Raw genomic sequence first — 25000 nt, forward strand, 5'->3', positions numbered from 1 at the left:
CCTCTTCCACTGCTAATTAGGTCATCTAGATAACAGAAGCTTTCAACTATCACTCAAGATCTTCCTAGGCATTTGAAGAAATCTATTTCCCATGTGCTGTTAGTGTTTATTACTCCTATGCGTATGTCACATACAAAGTCTACTTTCCCTATTAACTTGCCTTTGATACCACTGCACTTCTTGTGAGTCTATAGTTTGCATTGGGTAGACAAATGGAATTTCTTCTTATTCCTTTTCTGTATATTGAGCAAGGCTATGTTTTCCTGCTTACTAAAGGTCTGGTCTTTATTAAGCGAGCTTCAAGGTTTTTTTATCACCCCTGTAATTTTGTTTTTAATTCTATTATATGAACAAGGTCATCAGCATCCATAAGTTCCTACATGTATCTAGTCTGAAACTCTTGTGTTATGGCTTAGAGGACTATGATGAATTGAAGGGGACTGAGAATGGGGCCTTGGCAGAGTACTTCTGCACACATGATTCACAATTCGTCAAGATATAAAATGTTTGTGTTTGAGCCTTCTAAAACTTTTAGCAAACTATCAAAGTAATACAACAGCTGTTTTATGCAGTTCTGCAACAAAGAAAGTCTTTTGACTCCTGGAGATACTAGCTCTACAGGAATTTAGTTTGATCACATCATTCTTTGAAAAACTTTAATGACATGAGTACCAAATGAGATTTGGTGGTAGTTTACAAATGATCTGTTTTCATCTTTGAAGACTAGGGTGACATATTGCGATAGGAAGTGCTTTGATATATAATCTGTGTCAAGCAATTTTCTCCAGAGCTTAGCAACAGAACATGTCATTTGGTGTTGGCATTCCTTCAGGACCCTAGTAGGATATCTGTCAGGGCCTACTGTAGAGTAATGCTTAATTTCATTTATTACTGCATTGGTTTCTTGAGTGTTGAATGATGGCATGTTGTTGTCTGTTTCACTGATACTAAGTCAACCCTTGGATTACTGAAGGCAGAGCATTATTGTTTCTGTATAATCTCTCTTATTTCTTTAGTATAATGGTGAGGTTTCTGTTATCATTTATCTGGGCACTTATAAGTGAAACAGCATTCCTATGCTAGTCAGCAAAATGAATGCAATGCATTTTGGTTGTATTTAATTTTATTAATGACCAGTCTTCTTCTGCAGACCTTTGTTGATGTAAGTTTTCAGATAATTTTTTTGCATCTCAAGTGTTCTAGTTACTGTCAATTGTGGGTACTATATATTTCAATAGTTCTTTTTTATCTTCTGATTTTTCTGATGAGAGTTTTATCTCTCTTGGAAACATCTATTTTTACAAATGAGTTCTGTTGGGTAGCTTTGAACATATATTACTGACTATATAGATAAATTTTTACCAAACTATTTCATTATCAAAAGAAGAGCAAGGATAAGTCAATAAGTTATAGATCATGCCTAATTTCTTCCCAATCTTGTTTATACAGATTCCTGTTGTCAAACGGATGTGCTGGAGTGAGTTTAGTTATTTGATTTTGGTTTTGAAAATTAAGATTGTAGAGTACCACATCATATTCAGGGAGATGTTTTGGATGGTGCTAGAATGTCTTGTTTGAACTAGTTCCCAGATATGTTTTTGTGTCTCATTGCCTCAAACATGAATTGGGAAGAAAAAAGTATCCATAACATTGAAGAGCAGATTAGTACTTGGGCTGTTCATCTATTATAAGCTTATGTAAATGTCTTCTTGGTCACCAGATATTTCAAGCACCATTCTTCATGAACATTATTAATAGACACTGACCACTGTAGATTGCCAATGTTTACACATCTCCTTCAAATAAATGCCTATTCCATCTAAGGACATGTACATGGAGTTACTATTGCAAAGAAATTAACAAAAAATAACAATCTGATACACTTGATTGCCAAATATATTTATGATAACTTTTGATAATTCTACTGCTGCTTTTCTTAGTGCTAAGATACTATTTTCTGGCTTCAATGTATTTGTAGATTAGTACACATAGAGAAGATGGGAGTCACCCATCACTAATATACTTCCAGATTTGTGCTTTTGAATAAAGGATATAACTTGATTGAGACACTCTCAAAAACACTTGAGGATCCTTGAGGAGACCTACACAGGACTACTTATTGTTAAGTTATTAACTTTATATAGACACAGATTCACAGTAACCATTGGAAAATATATCCTTTGGATCTATGGGAAGGAAATCCTTGAGAAACATGATGGCTCCTCCTTTATTTCAGGTTGAGTTATCTGCTTGGATAGATGAACAGCAGATTAGTATGTGGACTTTTCATCTATTATACACTTACATCAGTGTTTTCTCGGCATTTGGATATTTTGAGCACCATTCTTCATGACCATTATTAATAGACTCTGACCACTATAGACCGGCAATATTTAAATGTCTACTCCATCTCAGAACATGTACATGGAGCTACTATTGCAAAGAATTTAACAAAAATTAACAATCTGATACACTTGATTGCTAGATATATTCAAGATAATGTTTATGTAGCTTCTTTTTAACCAATGAATACATATATATATTATACATATGGACAAACACAAACATGATTATATATGTGTGTGTGTGTGTGTGTATATATATATATATATATGTATAAAATATTATTATTAAGTAAGAAAATGGAGAGATTTAATGAATATAGATTAATTTATTAATTAATTAACATTGCCTACAATTGTTTCAATTTACACTCATTACAAGTTACAAAACATATATCAGTTTGCATTTTGAAGATTTTGAGATACTCCAACAAACTGAGTATGTTGGAGTATCTCAACTGATCAACATGTAACTGCCTTAATGTTCTTTTGTCCTGCTGATATTTTACTTAAAATCTTCAAAATACAAACTTAGTTTACTATATATATTTTGTAATTTGTAGTAAGTGTAAATTGAAACAATTGTAGGCAATATTAATTAATTAATAAATTAATTTATATCCATTAAACCCCTACATTTTCTTATTTAGTGATGATATTTGATATTTATAATATATTTATTGAAGAGATATCTCTTAATAATATAATATATTAAACCAGCGTAACTTAGATGGAACCATCCCGATAAGAGGGTTTTATATCCTTATAATGACTCTGAACGAGGTATAAACAGTAACCGCACGACAATGTGAAGTATATTTGCCATCTAAATATATATATATATATATATATATATATACATTTTTATCTTCTGCTCATCTTTCAAACATTTATATATGTATATACTATATGTGTGGGTGTGTGTCTGTATATATACACAAATATGAATATATGCATGTGCATATATATAGGTATATATGTATATATGTGTGTGTGACATGTAAAAGGCACCCACTACACTCTTGGAATGTTTGGCATAAGGAAAGGCATTCAGCTATAGAAACCAAGCCAAAATCAGACTAGAGCCTTGTACTGATCTCTGGCTTACCAGTTCCCATTAAGTCATCTAACGCATGTCAGCATCAAAAACAGATATGAAATGATGATGACAATGATATATATATATAAGGGGTTCTTTCAGTTTTCATCTACCAAATCCACTCACAAAGCTTTGGTCAGCCTGAAGCTATAGTAGAAGACACTCAACCAAGGTGCCACACAATGAGACAGAACCCAGAATCATCTTACCACACAGCTACACCTATACCACCCATCCTCGCACTTATATCAGCCACGCCAGCACCTGTGTATATACAGATGTATATATCTTTGGGAGTGTATGTCTGTGTTTGTGTTTGTGTCATGTTTGTCCACCATTACCACTTGAGAACTGGTGTTGGCCTGTTTACATCTGTATAACTTGGCATTTCAGCAAAACAAATCAATAAAATAAGTATCAGGTTAAAAAAAAAAAAAGTACTAAGGTTGATTTGTTTGACAAAACTCTTCAGTCAGTGCTCAGCATGCAGTCCAGTGACTGGAATAAGTAAAATATGATTTCTCTGTGATCATTTCAATATCTGGCCTTACAGACGTGTGTAGCTCAATATTCAGTGTCAATTTGATATAGGTAGGGAGCTTATGTGCAATGCAAACATTTGATCACTATAAACAAATCTTGTGTGTTATTTTTTTGGCAAGACATTTCAGAATTCCCAACTGTAGTTCTAATGATCCAAGAGTCCATAATATGTGTGTATATATATATATATATATATACAAACACACACACACACACACACACACATGTATAAATCTATAATGTATGTATGTGTGTATGCATGCATGCATACACATAAATGTGTAGAAATTGGAGCTAGTGAAGTCTCAGATATTCTCTAACAACCTCTTCTGACTTTTTAGAGGTATAGCAAGGAGCCAGGTTCTCCTACCATACATATAGCGTCTCAGCAGTAACCCTCTCTAGCCAGGGATTGAGCCTAAGGCCCTGTTCAAAGACGTGGGGATGAATTCCAGTGTATGGCTGCAGTTAGAACACCTTCTGTGTCCTTTCTTGCCCATCACAAAATCATAGTCTCCCTTACAGCTGCCTATGTCATGTCTTAAAGTTTACAGTGTTCACAAAGCATTGAGCTGCAGTTATGATGTTGGCATTTTGATACGCAGTGCGAATCATCATGGCACAGATAACTCTTTTCCAATAATCTGATGGCTTCTAGTCTTCCATGTCAGCTAACGTTCTCTCAACTGCTACTTTAATCTTTATGATCTTCAATGCCTTTAATTATTTACCAATGCTCCAACCTGTTTTTGATGAGAGGAGAGATAAAATATTGTCAAATTTAACCCAAATGCCCTGTGTGTGTGTGTGTGTGTGTGTGTGTGTATATATATATATATATATATATATATATAATATATATATATATATATATCCAAAATGTTGGAATGGATTAGATAAAATCCAGGTTACATATGTTCAATAGCTTGTGAAACCTTGGAAGTAGTAAATTATACAAATGAGGGGTAGACCATAAGTTGCTCTTCAGGCTAAGTATACTTTGATTATATTAAGTTTACATCGTCGTTGGGAGATCTTGAGTAAACTCATTGGAGATTTGATCAAAATGCAATATATATGTATACATGCCTTGTACCAAAGGCAATAGAAAGGTTTGCATAAAATTTATCTTAACTGACATAGGTCTTTCAAATTACAAATGATAAAGTAATTTTTCTGCTATACTACTCAATATAGTCTCCATCACAAGTGATACGTTTGGGCTTTTGTTGATCCCAACTCACAAATTCTCTTAGAATAATTCAGGTGTGCCCTCTTTTACTCTCTTTTTCACAACCACTTTCATCTCATATGTTTCATCAAATCATAGTCCCTGATTAATGTTTGTCATTGGCTTTTCTTTCAGTGGTGGAAATTGGAGAATATCAGATCTAGGCTGTATGGTAGAAGAGGGAGAACTACATCATCCCAATTTGCTTATGGACTAATTTGTTGTTAAAAATACTTGAAGCTTCACATTATAGGATTTTTCATATTCTTATTTTAGGATTTCTTCCTAATGGCTTCTTTAAGCTTTTGGTGTGTCTCAATGTACCACTTGCTGTTCACAGTATAGCCACATTCTAGAAAATGAAGGAAAATAACCCTCTTGCTATCCACAAAAATATTCCCTATGATTTACTGCTTTGATCACTGATTCTTAAATTTCTTCAGCCTTGGAGAAGCTGATGTGACATCATTCCATGGACTTGAGCCTTCATTTTCAGATCATAAAGATGTCGGATTTTTTTTATTCTCTGCTCATTTCTCAAACATTTAACATGAAAAATAAGGAAGCAAGTGAGCTCAGGATCATTCATAGTGGGTATCAAAATGTTGTATATTAAGACTAGTACTCATAAAAATGTCTTTCATCAAAAAAGAAATGTTGTATCACTAGTATTAGTATAAGGAAGACCTTCATATAGCACTTGCATTAAGAAAATTTAAACATCAAGAATGATTTGTAGATTTATCACCTGTAAATTGTTTTTAAAAACTGCCCCAATACGAATTTTTTCAAGAAAATCCTGAGATTCAGTTCTTAGATAATATTTTCCACAACTATCATTCTATATTTATATGTAGTGTGTGTGTGTATACATTTATGCATGCATACACACAAACATTCATACATACATACATGCATGCATGCATATATGCATACATGCATGCATGCATACATACATACATACATATGTATGCATTGATGAAATAATTTAAGACCGTAAAAGTCATGTTATTAAAATCTTTTCACACACTTCAAAAGAGTTTGTTAAACATATTTACTATGTAAGCATATAATCTAAAATGTGGTGGTGTCAAAGTGACTCCTGTTAGAAGTTCACAAAATATGTTTACTACAGACAAAATTCTAGTAAGGGTGATAGTAATTTTGTAAAGGTGTAAAACTTGGCAAATAGCAAATTATTGTTTTCTGTTAGTGATAATGATGGGCAGAAAGAGAAAAATTGAAAAGTTGGTTGATATATTTGTGGCAAATAACCAAAAGGCTCAGTTTCATTTAAGGAGAGAAAATTGTCTGATGTTTTGTGGTTGAATGACTTTTTGGCTTGTGTAATGTCAAATTTTGGCATGATTTCATGTTTGAGGAAGATAAACTCATTGTTGGAGGTGCTAAAGAGAAGCCTTAGGGAGATATTCTGTTGCAAAAACAGAAATTGATGTACTAGTTGAGAAGAAATATTTTGGGAACAAGTTCAAATGTTTAATAATTATAATTCTGAGAAATATTTCAACTGATAAATTATGTATATTGAAATGTTTCCATGTTTGCAACATAAAATATATTTTGATATCTGCTTCTAGATTATGTGAAACTAATTTTCTGAAAATTTTACGTTTAGATTTTAAATCTTTTCATGTACTTATTTTAATCTAGTATAATGGATGTGTAGATGTACTTTTCCTAATATCATTTACATAACCACAAATTAAGACTAGTTAATTGATGTTAGTTTAGTGAACTGATATAAAGTAATTTAATTGCCATAGGCACAACTCAAACAGAAGCTGCTACTTTTTTTCCCCTATTACTCAAACCAAATAATCTGCTCAGTCAAATAGTTGATACTCATTTTATTTGCTCCATTAGCATATAATCATATATCTTTAAGCATATATCCCTTTTAATCCCTCTGGTAAAGCTCATATCTACAATAACATCAAAACTATTTGTTTCACCTTATTCTGTTCTATGAAGGCTGGTGTATTTAGGTTGAAATGAAGTAAAGTGCTTGATGCTGTTGTTTGACTGCTAATTTTTGGTGCTGGACTCAGTTATGAAAATAAAGCTAATCTATTACTCATTTTATCAATAATAAACTATCAGTAACTTTAAACATGATCTTTAGGAAAGATTTGTTTATGAATATAGTTTAAGAATATGTTTAAGAATATAGATAATTTCCTTCTTATCAACTTGCCTGAGACTTTCATTGGTTCTTGGGAACATATTTCCTGTATTAAAGTGACCTAAATTAAAACTTTCCATTAAAATTTCATGTTAGTTTATGTTCCAACCTAAGCTTAATAATGACAAAGCTATTTTACTATATTGGTCATTATATTTGAAATCTATTGAAAGAAAAAAGAGTTTTTCAACAGCAATACAGTAATGAAAAATGTTAAAAAGAGTTATTAAATTTCACCTGATTTTCAATCTTCACTAAAAAGAGTGGAAAATATTTTTCTTCGCAGTGTATGTCGTTCATTGATAGACAGAATGTAGTTGACTGACATTAAAGGAATGTGTTTAAGAAGAATAACTAGTAATATTCCTTTTGAACGGGTACATAGGATTAAAGATGCAAGAATGAAGGTAATTTAGATAAGTGAAATAAATGTTGGAGCTCAAATAAGAATGTCAACATTGATGAAGTGGAATTCAGAAAGAAAACTTTAAGTACAACCCAAACTGTATGACTGTGAGTAGAATTCTGGTCAAATATATTAACTTCACATTGAAAGCATTCACTTGAAAGGTTTTTATGCTAAAATCTGTCAAAATCATTTCTATGAAAACTCTTCATAATATTCACTTATATTTTTCTATTGTTAGCTGAAAGGAAACCATAGTTGGTGAGTACTTGGGAGGTCATAACATTTAAGATATTTGACTAAGAAAATTGAATTTTAACTTTCATATGTAGAGATGAATAACAAAACTGTTTTAAATTTGATCTTCACCAGCATCTGTCATTGATTTAACAATTTGATCTAGATTACCTCAGATATTCTAACAACATGAGTCTTCAGTAGATAATCCTTTGCTGCAAAATATTGAAATCAAATATTGATTTCTAACTGCAACACTCACAGAAATTTGTAGAGGAGAGCTATGGTTGATTAGATCAGTCAGTACTTTACAAGTACTTATTTTATTGACCCTGGCTGAATAATAAACAAAAGCAATACCAGTGGAATTTGAGCTTAAAATGTAGAGAAATACAATTGGGTAAAACAATTGTTTCTGTCAAAGACCATATTTTCAAAAAAAAAAAAAAAAAATAGATATTAGGGTTTCACATTTTACTATGGATGAAGTAAAAGAGTTATTCGATTTTCACTGCTTGTTCTAAAATATGTTGTTCAAATGATTCTAATATTTCAGTAAATCTTTTTTATGACAAATGACAGACAATACTTATATTTAAATTATAATCATAGCATATAAAAATACAGGGTATTGATGAAAACTGTAACAATTTTAAAATGTTTAAATTTCAAGTTTAATGTGCATCATTAAATTACATTGTTGCTACTAGATTACTTTAAATGTAATTTTATACTTGTAAATAATTATTTTAATGTTGGCATGAAACTGGTTTATGAGAAAAATTCAAATGTTTGCCTTTCTAAAAGTTTAGTACTTCTACTTCTGTAATTTCAAATTGGTGTGAAGAAAATGTGTCAGGTATTTGTATGCTGTTAATTCATATACAAACAACTCATTCTCTCGCTTTCTCTCTCTCTCCACACACACACATGCATACACACATACATTCATACATACACCTCACACATACTTGCATATATACATGCATGCATGCATGCATACATACATACATAGCCTCTCATGGACTTATGAACATTACTTCATCTCACATATCAAAGACTATCTAAGAGTAGGAGATTGCTGGAAAATATCTAGTGGAAAATTAGAGCAGCTGCCCAAAAATCATGATTTTTGACTGTGACATAATGCTTTTGCTAAAAAGAATATACTATACTATCCACAGAAAAGTACTGTCTTATTAAATACTTACATACTTATCGACACATGGAATGCTGGCAGAACATTCTCATAAAAACTTGTACCAAGTGCAAATGTAACAGGCCTGATATAGTTATTTGGGACAGGAAGAAAAATGTTTTGACATAGACATTGGATGTCCTGTTGATGTAAATATCTCTCCCAAAACTCTATGAGAAGGAAAATAAGCTGTTTCTCTACCCTGGTTATAAATTCACATGTATACTAATAAGCAGTGGTGCACTTGGGTGTGTTAGTAAATGCCTAAAGGACATGTTAGAAAATATTGGCTTTTTGAACATAGACAAAGAGCAGCTGCATGTTATGGGTACAGCTTGTAAGTTGAATAGTAAAAATATGCAAGACTTTGCTAAAGTTTAGTATGTTACAATTATTGTTGTTATTTAACCAAATTTGATATTATTATCATCCAAAATTGGTAGAGCTTTAATTTCTGCATTAGAAACCTGCTCCCTCCCTCTAAGATGAATACTAATAAATAAATAAAAGTGAAAAGACATACACACCATACGTGCGCGCGCACACACACACACACACACACACACACACACACACACACACCACATGCTCACACACCTGGATCTCATAATGATTTAATTCAACCCAAAAATACTGGTTGCTCTGTTGAATATTCCATCAGGAGTCAAAATCAAGTGTTTTGAAAAGTGCTTAAGAAGACTTTTGGAAGGTGTGTGTATATGGAGATATCTAGTATTCTAAACGAGATAAGACACTGCAAGTCTGTTGTTTGATTCATGTTTGAATTAGGCATGAAGATGGGGAAACAAGCAGAGGGGAGTAGAGATTTATTTATTGTAGATTTTGTTCCAGTTGATGAAAGTAAGGTCATGGGCACAAATGACAATTCTGATTTTGATTACTGCATAGTTAAATATTTTGTTCCCATTTGGTGTAGTGATTTTTTTCTCAAATAATATGGTCTGTTATGAGTAGATTTTTTTTTACACGAATTTTAATGAGAATAGCTGTATTATATGCATTGCTTAAAAGCAGCTTTTATATACTGGAGAGCCTTAATAACCAATCACATTTTGACTTCTAAGACAACATAAAAAAGGTTACTTGGTTAACATCACATTTGTGTGTGAAGTTCTGTTCATCAATTATTAATCAAACTGAAACACAACACATGTGCACAACACATTCACACTTTCACTTATTTACCTTCTCACATACATTGTAATTATATCAATATACAATGTAAACACTTTTATGAAACAGGAAATAAATATCAAAACAAATAATGTAGTGAATTTAAACAAAGTGAACTGAAATAATACATAATTAAATTTTATAATTATTTGATAAATGACTAAAGCCAAACTAAACAGCCTTTAGTCATGGAATTCTAATCGTATGAGATTATCACACAAATAAAACATTTTTAGATAGTCAAAATATTTTTTCACATTGAAACAAAACTGTTGCAAAAACAGTTATTTTCTATTCAAACAATACAACTAATTAGAAATTAATTGTTATGGCAACTTTCCTGTGATTAAGAAAATCACACATTAATGTATAATGAAAAGAAAAATTAAATCTAAACTAATTGTATTTTTTTAACCAAAGGCTGATGTAAATTGTTCAGTAGGAAGTTTTATGATGTAATACTTTAAACATACATGCAGTATTTTGTGTTCTACATCTTAATATTGTTTTAATAAGTTTACATATTCTTGGATCTTGCACAGTGATGTGCTTGTAGAATTGTTTACTACTAATACTAAATGTATATAACCTACAAGGGTCAATTCAACCAACTGTAAATCTTAGTTAAAAAAGTTAATACTCGAGGCTTTATATTTTAATCAGTGAGCTTACTGGTGCTTATCATCCTTTGGTACACAAGCAGTAGGATGAGCGATAAAGAGAATGATAGTAGAATGGTACAATGGTTGGAGAGGAAACAACTGTTTAATGAGAAAGTAACAAGATGAAGGAAAGAATGACAAATGGTAGATTAATATAAATATAAATGTGAGAAAGATCTAAATGTAGATAGTATACATTGTAATTTCCATTATCTCAGCAATCATAGAATTTTAAGTTTGTTTCTCCAAGCTTTCGTGGGTGGGACAAGTTTTTCCAGCATAGTATTTGATACCATATCACAGTCCTTTGTCATTTCCTTCATGAGTTTCAGATCTTCATTTCATATCTTCTATGGTTTTTATGTATGCAACTCTTCATTATGCAATTAACATCTTCCATAAACATCATATACCTGTGCAAGAATTGTCTTCTCTCTCCCAAATTTAAGTTTAGCTAAACTATTGCTCCATCCTGAGGATGGAGGTAAAGAAAATGATCACAGCCAAATTGAAAAAAAGCTGTCATAGACAGATAAGTGGGATCCAACAGGAATGAAAATAAAAAAATATATATAAAAATTATAAAATTGAAACATTATACACTTTTAACACATATTAAACATGATAAACAAATAAAGTCTCACTTTTTAAAAAAATTGCCAGATTTCACTGAAATAGGTAGTTAATTCTGGGATACTCTGTATAAAATCATCATCATTATCATTATTTTTTGCGGGCTTTCCATACTATTGTGGTACAAGCATTAGTGAAGGAGTTTTACTCCATAAGATTAGGGGGTCCTCACCTCTGTGTTCATTAATTCAAAGCTACAAAGCTGAGTAACTGAAGAGAACAAGGGTGGCAGATGAACCAGGGTAGGTGGAAAAAAAAAGCAAAAGTGTGATAGTAGAAACAGAGCAGTTGAAATGAGAGGGTGGTTTAGAAGCTGAGTGGGTGATATGTAGTAAAAGTTGAATAAAGAGTAAGATTGAATGATTAATGTTAATACCAAGTAACCTTGATTGAGTAAATTACGATTTACATATTTTTTCTTTATTACTTTATGTGTTTCAGTCCTAAGGTTGTAGTCATACTGGGGCACTCTGTGTGTGTGTAAACACAGACATACATACATGCATACACTCATATGTTTCTTGGTTTGTGATTATAATTTACATTATACAATAACCATAGATGACATAAATTATTATTATTGAAACTCACATTAAATTATATGCAATCATTTTACTTTAGAATTTCTGTTCCAAAATCTGATTCAATCTTATATAGTAATAAAGTCAATCTATGTAAGTGTACATATGATCTTAAAATTTCTAGGAATTCATTGTTCAAATAATTTTCCTTTAAGAGTTTTCTTATTCATTATTTTTCAAATCATTTTCATAATTCTTTAAGCAGAAAGGAATTAAAATTTCCAAAATATATCATTGGGATGTCAATCACTTATTTAAAATTACAATTTGTTCTTGTTTAAAAGATATTATGCTTCATAGAATTAGTACTTTTGTTAATGTTTGATACTCTTTTACATACATGTGCTGACTGATTTTTCATTAACTTTTTAGTCTTTCTTTAGTAATGAATTGCTAATTGTGTGTGATGTTATATTTTAGTTTCCTTCTTGTAGTTAGTACAGGCTTTATTTATTATTAACTTTTATATAAATATTTTACTGCTTCATTTTATTTTCATGCTACTCTGCAGCAAATTTTGCCATAACTTTTGTGTCTGAATTCAGTTTTGTAGATATATGTCAAGTTGATAATAACATATGATAACCATATTTCTTCAGTTCCTTTATTCTGTTTTGATTGATAGGAATAAATAATTCACATTGACTACATAACATCCTTCTATATTTGTCCTATATAAATATTATTCTAGTCTTTCTTACACTCATGCATACATGTGTGTGTATGTATGTGTATATATATATATATATATATATATATATATATATAATATATATATATATATATATATATATATATATATGCAAGAACTAAAAATCCAATTCAATTATAAATATTATATAAACTTAACAATATTTTGTGAAAGTCCATTTCATCTCTGTGGTTGCTGCATTAGCTTTCTTAATTCACACCCTACTATCTTAGATAAGGAGAAGATACACTAGAGGATGTAATCATGATTTCCCCACAAAACACAGGATGATTATGACTAGAATGCTTTTGACCATAGAGGCACTTTGGCAGAGTTGAGCTGGGATTAAACCACAACTACTAATGTAAAATCAGCAATTATACAATTCAAAGAAATCTTACAGCAATGCAAACAGAACCAATGAGAAATGTTCTCAAACTGATAAAAAAAATATTACCATAGTTTTATTGTTCAACTTGAATAGAAGTAATGTATATTTTAACATATCTTTATAAAAGTTTCTTTTTAATGATAATATGAAAAATAATTGCCAAAATTAACATAGATTATATTTGATTTTTAAAGGATTTTTATTTTTACAAGCTTACTTTGCTCTCTTCTTTTGTTTCGCTTTATGTGGTTCAGTTTTTAAGCATTAATAATACTTAGATATGATTTCTAGTTGGCATCATAGTAATTTTCCTTTTGAAGATTCTTGTTGACGTTAAATTCATAAACAATTTTGCTGTGAATTATCTGTGTCAATTAACAATATTTTGCTCTCAGTAGAAATTAATGCTTTCTTTAATTTCAATGGGCTTCATTTCTTTGCTGACATTGATTTTAGATTTTTTTTGCTTATATTCTAATAACAATCACACATACTCCCTATTAAGTTATTTGTATCTCCGCTTATTGCTCAACAAACCAATTGCTTTACTTTACTAACAAGGTTCAATAAGCTGTCAAAAATATACACCCATTTCTCTATCTCTGTCTCTCTCTCTCTCTCTTTCTTCACAGTTTCCCACACAGAGATTCGCACGGAAGGCTTCCTCAGCCAACTCTCTACGTCTGAGTCCACCTAAGGTAAGCTCATGGTCATAACAAGTCATATAACACAAATATCTACCATTATTCTTGTAATATTTGTCTGAATGTTCTGGATACATTCATACAAGTTAATTCTTCTTTGTCATACAGTTCTGATAATCCCAACCAACTTCAATAAATTATCATTACTGTCTCCTGTGCATAAATATTAATGCAGAACAATCTGTAATCAAATATATGAAAGTAATTAAAACAAAATTCCAGTATTTTAGAAATACTCCAACACTCATGTATGGTTTCATAGAACTGTCTTTTGTTTTTATTACTCTCTAAAAGATCATGATTTTGATGAAACTGTTCATTTAGAATATCTCTAGAATTCAGAAAGTAAAAATATTTTTGCATTAATAGATATTAATACTCAAAACACAAAAGTCATAAATCATTTTCTTGATTTAAGTGTTTTTCCAATCCAAATTGTTAATCAATGTAGAAGATTTTGTGGAGATTTTATTTCTGACTTTAAGGAATATCATTTTATACCAGCTAGCTATTATATTTTGAATGTTCATTGAATTAACCCCTTTTGCTGATGGTTGTCCCAAGTATTGATTTCTGCTGGGCCTAAAGTCAATATTTTCTTTCTCTTGTCGATCTTCTGTGGTTCATTGATAAATTTTATTGCCTATTCTTCTTATTTGTATTATCATGCACTGAGTTCATGAGATGATTACAAATTACAGTTCAGTACTTAAAATATATCCATTTATGTGTACAGATGAAAATTTGCATGCATTTCATTGATTATACATTAATACTACAAATCAAAATTGAATAGAAGTAACAAACTACTATAGAACTTGTACAGTAATTTTACATACATATGTAGGCTTGCTTGTGTTTGTGTGTGTGTATCGATAGATAGATGTGTGTAAATATATCATCATCATCATCATTGCTTTAACATTCAACTTATATGTATGTATGTATGTATACATGCATTTATATGTTTTGTTTTGTGTGTGCCTTTTCATGTATATGCTTGCATATGTAGACATGCTCATATATACTTAAATGATAAACTTCTGGTTAGTCTTACAGATATTTACAGTTCCAGTGATGGCTTGAATCTGTAGACTTCGAATCAGCTTTCTCTTTTCTGGTTTTGAGAAGCCTAATTTCTCACAATTGGTATTTAGGCAGTGTGTTACATATCCCAGTGCCCACAGGTATAAACTTGAACTTGTAATCTAGAGAGAGTAACTTCAGATTTCTCAATAGTTCAGCATAGGTATTCCCTTTTTCACTGATCTTCAGCTGTATGTTAACATCAGCTGGGCAGCTGACTTCCACAAATGTACATTTTCTCTTCTCTGTCCCAAATTATTATATCAAGTCTATTGTGTTTACATTCTATTGAGGTTTTCACTGGGACATTCCACCAGTACTTTTTATTATAAGTGGTTAGGGCTTCTATATATATATATATATGTGTGTGTGTGTGGTGTGTGTGTGTGTGTGTGTGTGTGTGTGTGTGTGTGTGTGTGTGTGTCTTCTCCTCCATGAGGTTCGGTATCTTGAGAACCTTCAGTACTTTATCCTATGTCTTCCCAAGCCTCCCCTCTTCACAAGTTCCATACACTTTGAACAACTGGCACTTTTTTTATGTAGCTGTCCTCATCCATATACATCCTGTAACAGATGTATCCCCATCCTCATCATCATCCTTTTTAACATCTGTATCCCATGCTGCCATGAGTTGGACAGTTTGACAGGATCCAACAAACCTGAAGGCTGGACCTAGCTCCAGTGAGCCTTGCCATGGTTTCTACAACTGGATGCCTTTTCTAACACTCATCACATTGCAGTGTGTACTGAATGCCTTTTTCATGACACCAGCACTAGTGAGGTTGCCAAGGAACTTGCATGACAAAAAATAAAAACGGCTGTTGTGAGTAAGTGGGGGGGCAAGATTTGAGAGGCTTTATGACAAGTGCAGAAAGGTTAAAGCATGATATAGGGACAAGCACAGCTCTCTTTCTATGGAAGCGACATATGCCTACCCCACATTATATAAAGTGGATGGGAATAGTTGGGAAGGAGGTAAAGAATGTAGTGGTGTAGTGACAAAGCAAACGCTCAAAGTACAAGAAAGTGAGCTCAGACAATGATCAGGAGAAGAGAGGAAAGAGTGGATACATTCATAAGAGTGTGTGAATGAGTAGCAGATGGTTAAAGATGAAGTTAGAGGCAAATATAGTGAGGTTGGAGATATGTTTGATGGGAAATATCCATATGGAGAGATGTAATGTGTGATAGACATGAGTGGCTCAAGAAAGATAGATCAGAAGGTAGAGTGCAAGGTGTTGACTGATGAGTATTTATAAGGGTAGCTATTGTGAATCAGGTGTGATGGCAGATATGAGTGGGTGCTGAGAAAGATAGTAAATATGTTAGGTGTTAAAATGGAGTATGGCTGAGGAGAGATAACAGAAGGGACAAAAGGAGGTGATTGGTGAAAATGGTAAGGACAAGGGATGGAAGTAGTTCTTGTAGTGGTGGAGGATAACAGTTAGTACAAAGAAAGGGGAAGGAGTAATATGTGCTGATACAGCCTTCAAGTGATTACAGTTGTTAAGTAGTGCCATAGAAAGAGAAGTGATATACAGCTGAGTATTTGGTTAATGAGATGTAAAGAATGGGCTACAACATTAGCAGAAAACTATTAAAACATCATTTTTGCAGTGGTGGGCAAGCTTTCTCAAATACAGTAATCCTTTCTCTTCTCCTCTATGAGATTCAGTATCTAGAGAACCTTCAGCTCCATTCCTCCCTAGTTGTCACATGTCCTCAGCATTCACTGCTCATATTTCACTACCATGTAGCTTTGTTGTTCATATACGGGCATCATAGAATCTTTCACTTGCAGCAAGAAACCTCTTGGTAACAGCTCTCTCAACTTCTTCCATCATATTCTTATTCTAGTAACTATACTTTAAGAGCATCTTCCACTATTCATAATTAGGTCACCTAGGTCACAGAAACTATTTACTACCTCCTGTGAGCCAATGCCAGTACCCACTGACTGGCTCTTGTGCCGGTGGCATGTAAAAAGCACCATCTGGACGTGGTCAATGCCAGTACTCCCTGACTGACTCTCATGCCAGTGGCATGTAAAAAGCACTATCTGAACATGATTGATGCCAGGCCCACCTGACTGGCTCCTATGCCGGTGGCACATAAAAAGCACCAACTACACTCTTGGAGTGCTTGGTGTCAGGAAGGGCATCCAGCTGTAGAAACATTGCCAGATCAGGTTGGAAACTTGTGCAGCCACTGGCTCTCCAGACCTCAGTCAAACCATCCTACCCATGCCAGCATGGAAAACGGATGTTAAACAATGATGATGATGATATATATATATATATATATATGTACACACGACAGTCACACAAGGACGTGGGTGTGTTGTAACAAGTTTGCTTCCCAACCACATAGTTCTAGGTTCAGTCCCACTGTGTGGAGCCTTAGACTAGTGCCTTCTACTATAACCCCAAGTTGACCAAAGCCTTATGAGAGAAATTGGTAGAAAAACACCCTGTCTTATATATGTGTGTGTGCATCTGTGAGTGTGTGTATGTTTGTGTCTTCTTGTCTTAACTTCACATGGTAGCTGTCAAATGGCTACCACTGTCATATAAGCAGTGTCATTCATTTCCAATATTCTGCAAGAACATGTCTGGCTATGGGAAATATCTTGGCTGGACACAGGTGAGGTTTGGTGACCAGAATGGCATCTTGTCTTGGAAAGATCTGCTTCAATAAACTCCATCTGATCCACGCAAGTATGGAAAAGTGGCATTAAAATAATGAAGATTATATGTTGTGTGTGTGTGTGTATACATAAATGCACATACGCACGTGCACACACACACACACACACACACATAATGTATATATTTTATATATATATATATATATCTCTTCCTAGAGTGGCCAAAACAGCTTCTTCTCACAATGCATAACCAAGGAAATCTGTCACCTATTAGGCTTGGTATAACATCAGACTCATGTTGTGCATCTTATATACCCCAATATTAGATTATTTTCTTTAGCCAATACACGGTGATCGCTTATAAGCTTTAAGCTTACAATCATTATGATATATATATATACATGCATATATTTTAAGTATGGGAAAAAGAAACAGAAAATGGAGAAATTAACATATATAGACATCAATTTACTAGAGGATAATACAATTCTGAACAACATCAAACTCTGTTTACCCACAATTGTTTTCATGCCCATTTGCTTCAATTTCAGAAATTAAATTAAATTTCCATATTGAATATTGTTAATTGGGTATTTCATCAGGGGGTGAATTTGATAGAAAGGAGCTACATTCCAATGTGTTGCTTGAGCCTTGCTAGACTCAGATATGTTTCATCAACCAAAGTGTTTAAAAAACTGTTACTTATGTATATCATCATCATCATTTAACGTCCGTTTTCCATGCTAGCATGGGTTGGACGGTTCAACTGGTGTCTGGGAAGCCAGGAGGCTGCGCCAGGCCCAGTCTGATCTAGCAGTGTTTCTACAGCTGGATGCCCTTCCCAATGCCAACCACTCCGAGAGTGTAGTGGGTGCTTTTTATGTGCCAGACGAGGCTGGCAACAGCCACAATCGGATGGTGCTTTTTACGTGCCACCGGCACGGAGGCCAGTCGGGGCGGCGCTGGCAACGGCCACGTTCGGACGGTTCTCTTACGTGCCACCGGCACTGGTCTCTCAGCTACAATTTCCATTGCTGTTGAAAGATTTCGATTTCAATTTTCACTTGCCTCAACAGGTCTTCACAAGTAGGGTTTGTGTCACAAGAAGGAACGGTATGCATAAGTGGGCTGGCTACATCCCAGGTAGAGACCACGGGTTATGGTCTCACTTGTCCTGCCGGGTCTTCCCACGCACAGCATACTTCCAAAGGTCTCGGTCTCTGGTCATTTCCTTGGTGAGACCTAAAGTTCGAAGGTCGTTCTTCACCACCTCATCCCAGTAAATGCAAATTTGTTTAATGCATTTGTGTGCATGTGTGTATAATGTGTTCACAAAAACAAAAGCAAAATATCCATTAGCTTAATATTTGAATATGATTATTTTAAACTAGAAACTAAAAAGGCATTATTCCTAACTTGCATTATTACTTATGATAGAGCGAAATGTCATTATAGTATTTAATCACTTAATAAATTTATTATAAGTCACCCAGTCGCAATCTAGAAATTATAATTAAATAATAAATTATCATTATTATTATATTTTTATTTTAAAAACGATAGTTACGTATATGTAATATTTTCATTATGTATTTGTGCATGCTTGTGTTAATGTGTTGAAAGCTACGAGACAATGACAAATCAAAAATGCTTACTAATTACCATAGCTGAATATTATGTCATCAATATTTGTGCACAATATATTAGTTTACTTGATAATGTGAACAGATACATACGAGCTTCATTGAGGGAAGCACTTATGTTAACAAATCAAAATTAATGAATTTAATAAAAATTAAGACCATTTTTGAATTAATATGTAGTGTCTTTAACTTAAGATTACCAATTATTTTTGAAATATATTAATCTCAGATTCCTAAGATATCTACTTAAATTAAAATCCTATTAACCTTTATATAATACAGTAACCTGTAAATAAAATATTATGTCCATATTTACCATATATTTTAATATTAATATGATATCTACTATGAATTACCTCATCTTTATAGTTATAATTGTTAGTATATCAATCCTGAGATACCTCCTAAATTTATAGTCCTGGTAACTTTTACATTGTATTTAATGGTAGTTTTTGAAAACATATTTATAGGTGTGAACACTGGATAGCCCACCTTTTTACCTTGTGTTAAGGAGTCTACGTTTGGAATTTAAGATTTGGTATAATAATTCTTCTATGCAAAGAAAACAAAAGGCATTGCCAATTTTATAAGCACTGACCCTGCTTATTATTTCCCATCCAACAGTAAACATTTTATTCTTGTCCTTTAAGTTCCAAATAAATTTACTAAGACTGATATAAGACGACTTATTAACTGTGTAATTGTGATTAGCGATGCTCTTTTTGATATAGTTTTGCATAGTACCGATGTAAAAGAAATTCCTACCTTCATATTTCACTCTATATCCATACACTACAACAGTTATTTCTATCTTTGCAATCACAATATACATTTTCAATTCTATTCATAATACTATTATGATTTATATGATTAGATAGAGCATGATCATGATTTGCATCGTTATTTCTATTCTTTGGATTAAGATGGAATTTAAAGTGGGTTGTTTTCTCTTGTACGTTAGAAAACTTATACATTTTTCACTAACATTGTATCTTAGAATATTATTGTTGCATTTTATCAGCTAATTATTGCTATAAAAATTTGATAGTTTCCTCTCCTTAAGGGAAGAAATAATATGGGACATATCACAACTTTATCACAATCTTCAAAACAGAAAAAGTCATATGGAGAAAACTAGAGTTAATTACATCATAATATCAATTTTCTTTGATAAAATGTTTAGAAAATAGTTTGTATAAAGATCCAACTAAATTGTTCTTAATTTGGTTAATGAATAGAATGTGACAAATAATATTATTCTTATCAGAAGGTAAATTATGATTTTCAAATTATTTAATCTTACTATACTTATATGGGTTGTGTCTTTTAATTCCATTATTTCTATTACTAATATCCTGAGCATTATCCGATGTACGATGCAGTAAATTGGTTTTCATGTTTTGCATATCATTGTTATCTATAAGATGTTTATTTTTATAATTTTTCTATCCTTATTTCTATTAGGCCCTTTAAAAATATAGCTACCATGAGTAACTCCCATGTTATTACAGCCACCATGGTTGACATTTTGTGCATAATACTTTAACTTCTGGCTATAACCAGCTTTGCTGAGTGGCATATTTTCTTAAATTGAAGTAATTGGGCATGGAAACAATTGTAGGTGAAATTGAGTTTCATATTGTTCAGCATTGTAATTCTTTTCTAATTAATTGATGTCTATATGCCGATTTCTCGATTTTCTTTTCCTCATACATAAAATATAGCATGACCATTTCCATCAAAGCGAAGCTAGCATCTTTGATTTTTCACTGATACACTGGATATAACTAGGGAACTTGGATGCTGACATCCCTTTTGGAGGATAGTTACCTTTGATTTAATGATATATATATATATATATCAATCCTGAAGAGAAGCACACCCTTAGATAAAAGAAATGATACTTCACATATTTAAATTTTTATTGTTTACGGTAGTTACTTTTAAATGGAGTGGGATGTTTAAAGTTAGAAATGCATACGAGTTGACGTAATAAATATTTTAGAAACAGATGTCAAATGCTATTTCCAACCGATAATTGCAAAGCATGTTTGTCATACAGAGCATGAAATCAATTGTTATTGGGACATGTATTACTTATCTTCGTATTCCATTGAGAGGTAGGCCTATTTTTTAAAAATGTTCATTGCATTGCTCGTGTGTATATTTATTGTAAAATTTATGGTGGTTTTCTGAAGCTGTGGCTTTGATTTTTAGCAAGGGGTATTTTTACCCTTCTTTCTTCAATTATTTTATATTGTACCTGTAGAGGTAGAAACCTTGCTAGCCACCTCATTATTACTGTTTTTTAATGGTAATAATACTTCATACACACATACACATGTGTGTGTGTGTGGTGTGTGTGTGTGTGTGTATATATATATATCATTATCATCGTTTAACGTCTGCTTTCCATGCTGGCATGGGTTGGAAGATTTGACTGAGGACTGGTGAACCAGATGGCTGCACCAGGTTCCAATCTGATATGGCAAACTTTCTACAGCTGGATGCCCTTCCTAATGCCAACTACACCAAGCGTGTAGTAGATGCTTTTATGTGCCACCGGCACGAGAGCCAGTCAGGCGGTACTGGCAACAGCCATATTCAAATGGTCTTTTTTATGTGCCACCTGCACAGGAGCCAGTCAAGCAGCACTGGCAACGACCTCACTCGAATATTTTTTCACATGCCACCAGCAGAAGTGCCTGTAAGGTGACGCTAGTAACGATCACGTTCGAATGGTGCTTTTTACATGCCACCGGCACAGAAGCCAGTCAGCTACTCTAGCAACGATCATTCTTGGATGGTGCTCTTAGCGCTCCTCTAGCATAGATGCCAATCATCAAATTTGATTTCGATTTCATTTGCCTCAACAGGTCTTCGCAAGAAGAGTTTAGTGTCCCAAGAAGGAAAGAAGTGCATAAGTGGGCTGGTTACACCTCTTGTATAGGCCACAGGTTATGGTCTCACTAGGCTTGCTGGGTCTTCTCAAGCTCAGCATATTTCCAAAGGTCTCGGTCACTTGTCATTTCCTCGGTGAGGCCTAATGTTTGAAGGTCATGTTTCACCACCACATCCCAGGTTTTCCTGGGTCTACCACTTCCACAGGTTCCCTCAACTGCTAGGGTGTGGCACATTTTCACACAACTATCCTTATGCATTCTCACCACATGACCATACCAGTGCAGTCATCTCTCTTGCACGCCACATCTGATGCTTCTTAGGTCCAACTTTTGTCTCAAGGTACTTACACTCTGTCGAGTATGCACACTGACATTACATATCCAACAGAGCATACGGGCTTCATTCCTTGTAAGCTTATGCATGTCTTTAGCAGTCACGGCGCATATTTCACTGCCATGTAGCATGGCTGTTCATACACATGCGTCATACAGTCTACCTTTCATTCTGAGCGAGAGACCCTTTGTCACCAGCAGAAGTAAGAACTCTCTGAACTTTGCCCAAGCTATTCTTATTCTAGCTGCTACACTTTCAGTGCACCCATCCCAGCGACTGAATTGGTCACCTAGGTAATGGAAGCTATCAACTACTTCTAGTTTTTCTCCCTGGAATGTGACAAGTTGTTCTCTGCCCATTTTCAGTGTTTATTGCTCCTGAGCATCTGCCACATACAAAACCTATCTTCCCAGTTAGCCTTTCTGTGATATTGCTGCAACTCTTATGTGTCCATAGCTTACACTGGATACATCTTATAGAGTTTCTACCTACACCTTTTCTGCAGATTGAGCAGGGCCATCTGTCTGAAGGGATTCGTGGTTTGTCTGCCTTCCTACTTATTAGGACTTTGGTTTTAGCTAGGTTGACTCTAAGGCCCTTCCATTCTAATCCTTGCTTCCCTGCCTGAAACTTCTCCTCTAGTCCTGATAGTGACTCAGCAGTTAGAGCAAGGTCATCAGCATAGAGGAGCTCCCAGGGGCATCCGTCTTGAATTCCTTTGTTATTGCCTGGAGTACTATGATAAATAGGAGGGGGCTGAGGACTGAACCTTGGTCGACCCCTGCCTCTACCCGGAATTCTTCACTGTACTCATTGCCAACCCTCACCTTACTGACAGCGTCCCTGTACATGGCTTGCACAGCTCTCACTAACCATTCATCTATCCCTAGTTTCCTCATTGGCCATCAGATAAGAGATCGCGGCACCCTGTCAAAGGCTTTCTCCATGTCAACGAAAGCCAGGTACAGAGGTTTATCTTTGGCTAGGTATTTCTCCTGCAGCTGTCTTAGCAGAAATATAGCATCAGTGGTGCTTTTCCCGGCACGAACCCTAACTGCATCTTATCCAAACTGACTCTCTCCCTAATTAGTTGGGCTCTGACCCCCTCCATGACCTTCATTACCTGATCGAACAACTCAATACCTCTGTAATTATTTGTATCTAAAGCGTCATCTTTACCTTTGTAGCAGTTGACTATGGTGCTGCTACACCAGTCATTGGGTATGACTCCTTCGTGTATCACTTGGTTAACTATATGAGTGACTAGGCTATAGCCAACACTGCCAGACATTTTGAGCATCTCTGCAGTGATTCCTGATGGGCCGGGGACTTTCTCTGTCTTCATACTCTTTATTGCTTTATCTACCAAGGTACTGTCAATTCAGATAGCTGGTCCCTCTGTTGGGTCAACATTCGGCAGACTCTCTTTATCCCATTCATTCTCTTTATTGAGCAACCTTTCATAGTGGCATCTCCAAACCCCTCTCTTTGCATCCTCATTTAGTGCAAATGAACCATCATCCATGCAGACACATTTCTCTCTTATGACAACATGATTCTCTCTCAAACTCTGTCTTGCAACACGAAAGTTTTTGGTCCTCATGGTGCAGAACATTGGCAAATTTTTACTTTTCTGATTCCCATCTGGCTAAATAAACCTGTCTCCTAGCTTCTCATATATATATATATATATATATATATTATATATATATATATATATATATGGAATGGAAGCACTCCGTCGGTTACGACGACGAGGGTTCCGGTTGATCCGAATCAACGGAACAGCCTGCTCGTGAAATTAGCGTGTAAGTGGCTGAGCACTCCACAGACACGTGTACCCTTGACGTAGTTCTCGGGGATATTCAGCGTGACACAGAGAGTGACAAGGCCGGCCCTTTGAAATACAGGTACAACAGAAACAGGAAGTAAGAGTGAAAGAAAGTTGTGGTGAAAGAGTACAGCAGGGATCACCACCATCCCCTGCCGGAGTCTCGTGGAGCTTTAGGTGTTTTCGCTCAATAAACACTCACAACGCCCGGTCTGGGAATCGAAACCGCGATCCTATGATCACGAGTCCGCTGCCCTAACCAGTGGGCCATTGCGCCTCCACATATATATATATATTTATGTATGTATCATCATCATCTGTTTTCGTGCTAGCATGGGTTGGACGGTTCGACCAGGGTCTTGGAAGCCAGGAGGCTGCACCAGGCTCCAGTCTGATCTGGCAGTGTTTCTACAGCTGGATGCCCTTCCTAACATGAACCAC

General features: G+C 34.1%; 1 protein-coding gene across 19 annotated transcripts in view; it reads left to right on the forward strand.

Annotated features, from left to right (window-relative positions):
- Positions 1-25000, forward strand: part of LOC115209155 — a 1103332-nt gene that overhangs the window by 522064 nt on the left and 556268 nt on the right. For 18 of the 19 annotated variants that reach the window (XM_036501160.1, XM_036501159.1, XM_036501162.1 and 15 more), the window contains one exon: positions 14044-14109. The exons of the other annotated variant lie outside the window; for it this stretch is intronic. In XM_036501160.1, coding sequence (XP_036357053.1) covers positions 14044-14109 — 66 coding nt within the window. The remainder of the gene's footprint in view (positions 1-14043; positions 14110-25000) is intronic. 19 annotated transcript variants of the gene reach the window in all.

Source organism: Octopus sinensis, linkage group LG3 (assembly GCF_006345805.1).
Source record: "Octopus sinensis linkage group LG3, ASM634580v1, whole genome shotgun sequence".
NCBI lineage: Eukaryota > Metazoa > Mollusca > Cephalopoda > Octopoda > Octopodidae > Octopus > Octopus sinensis.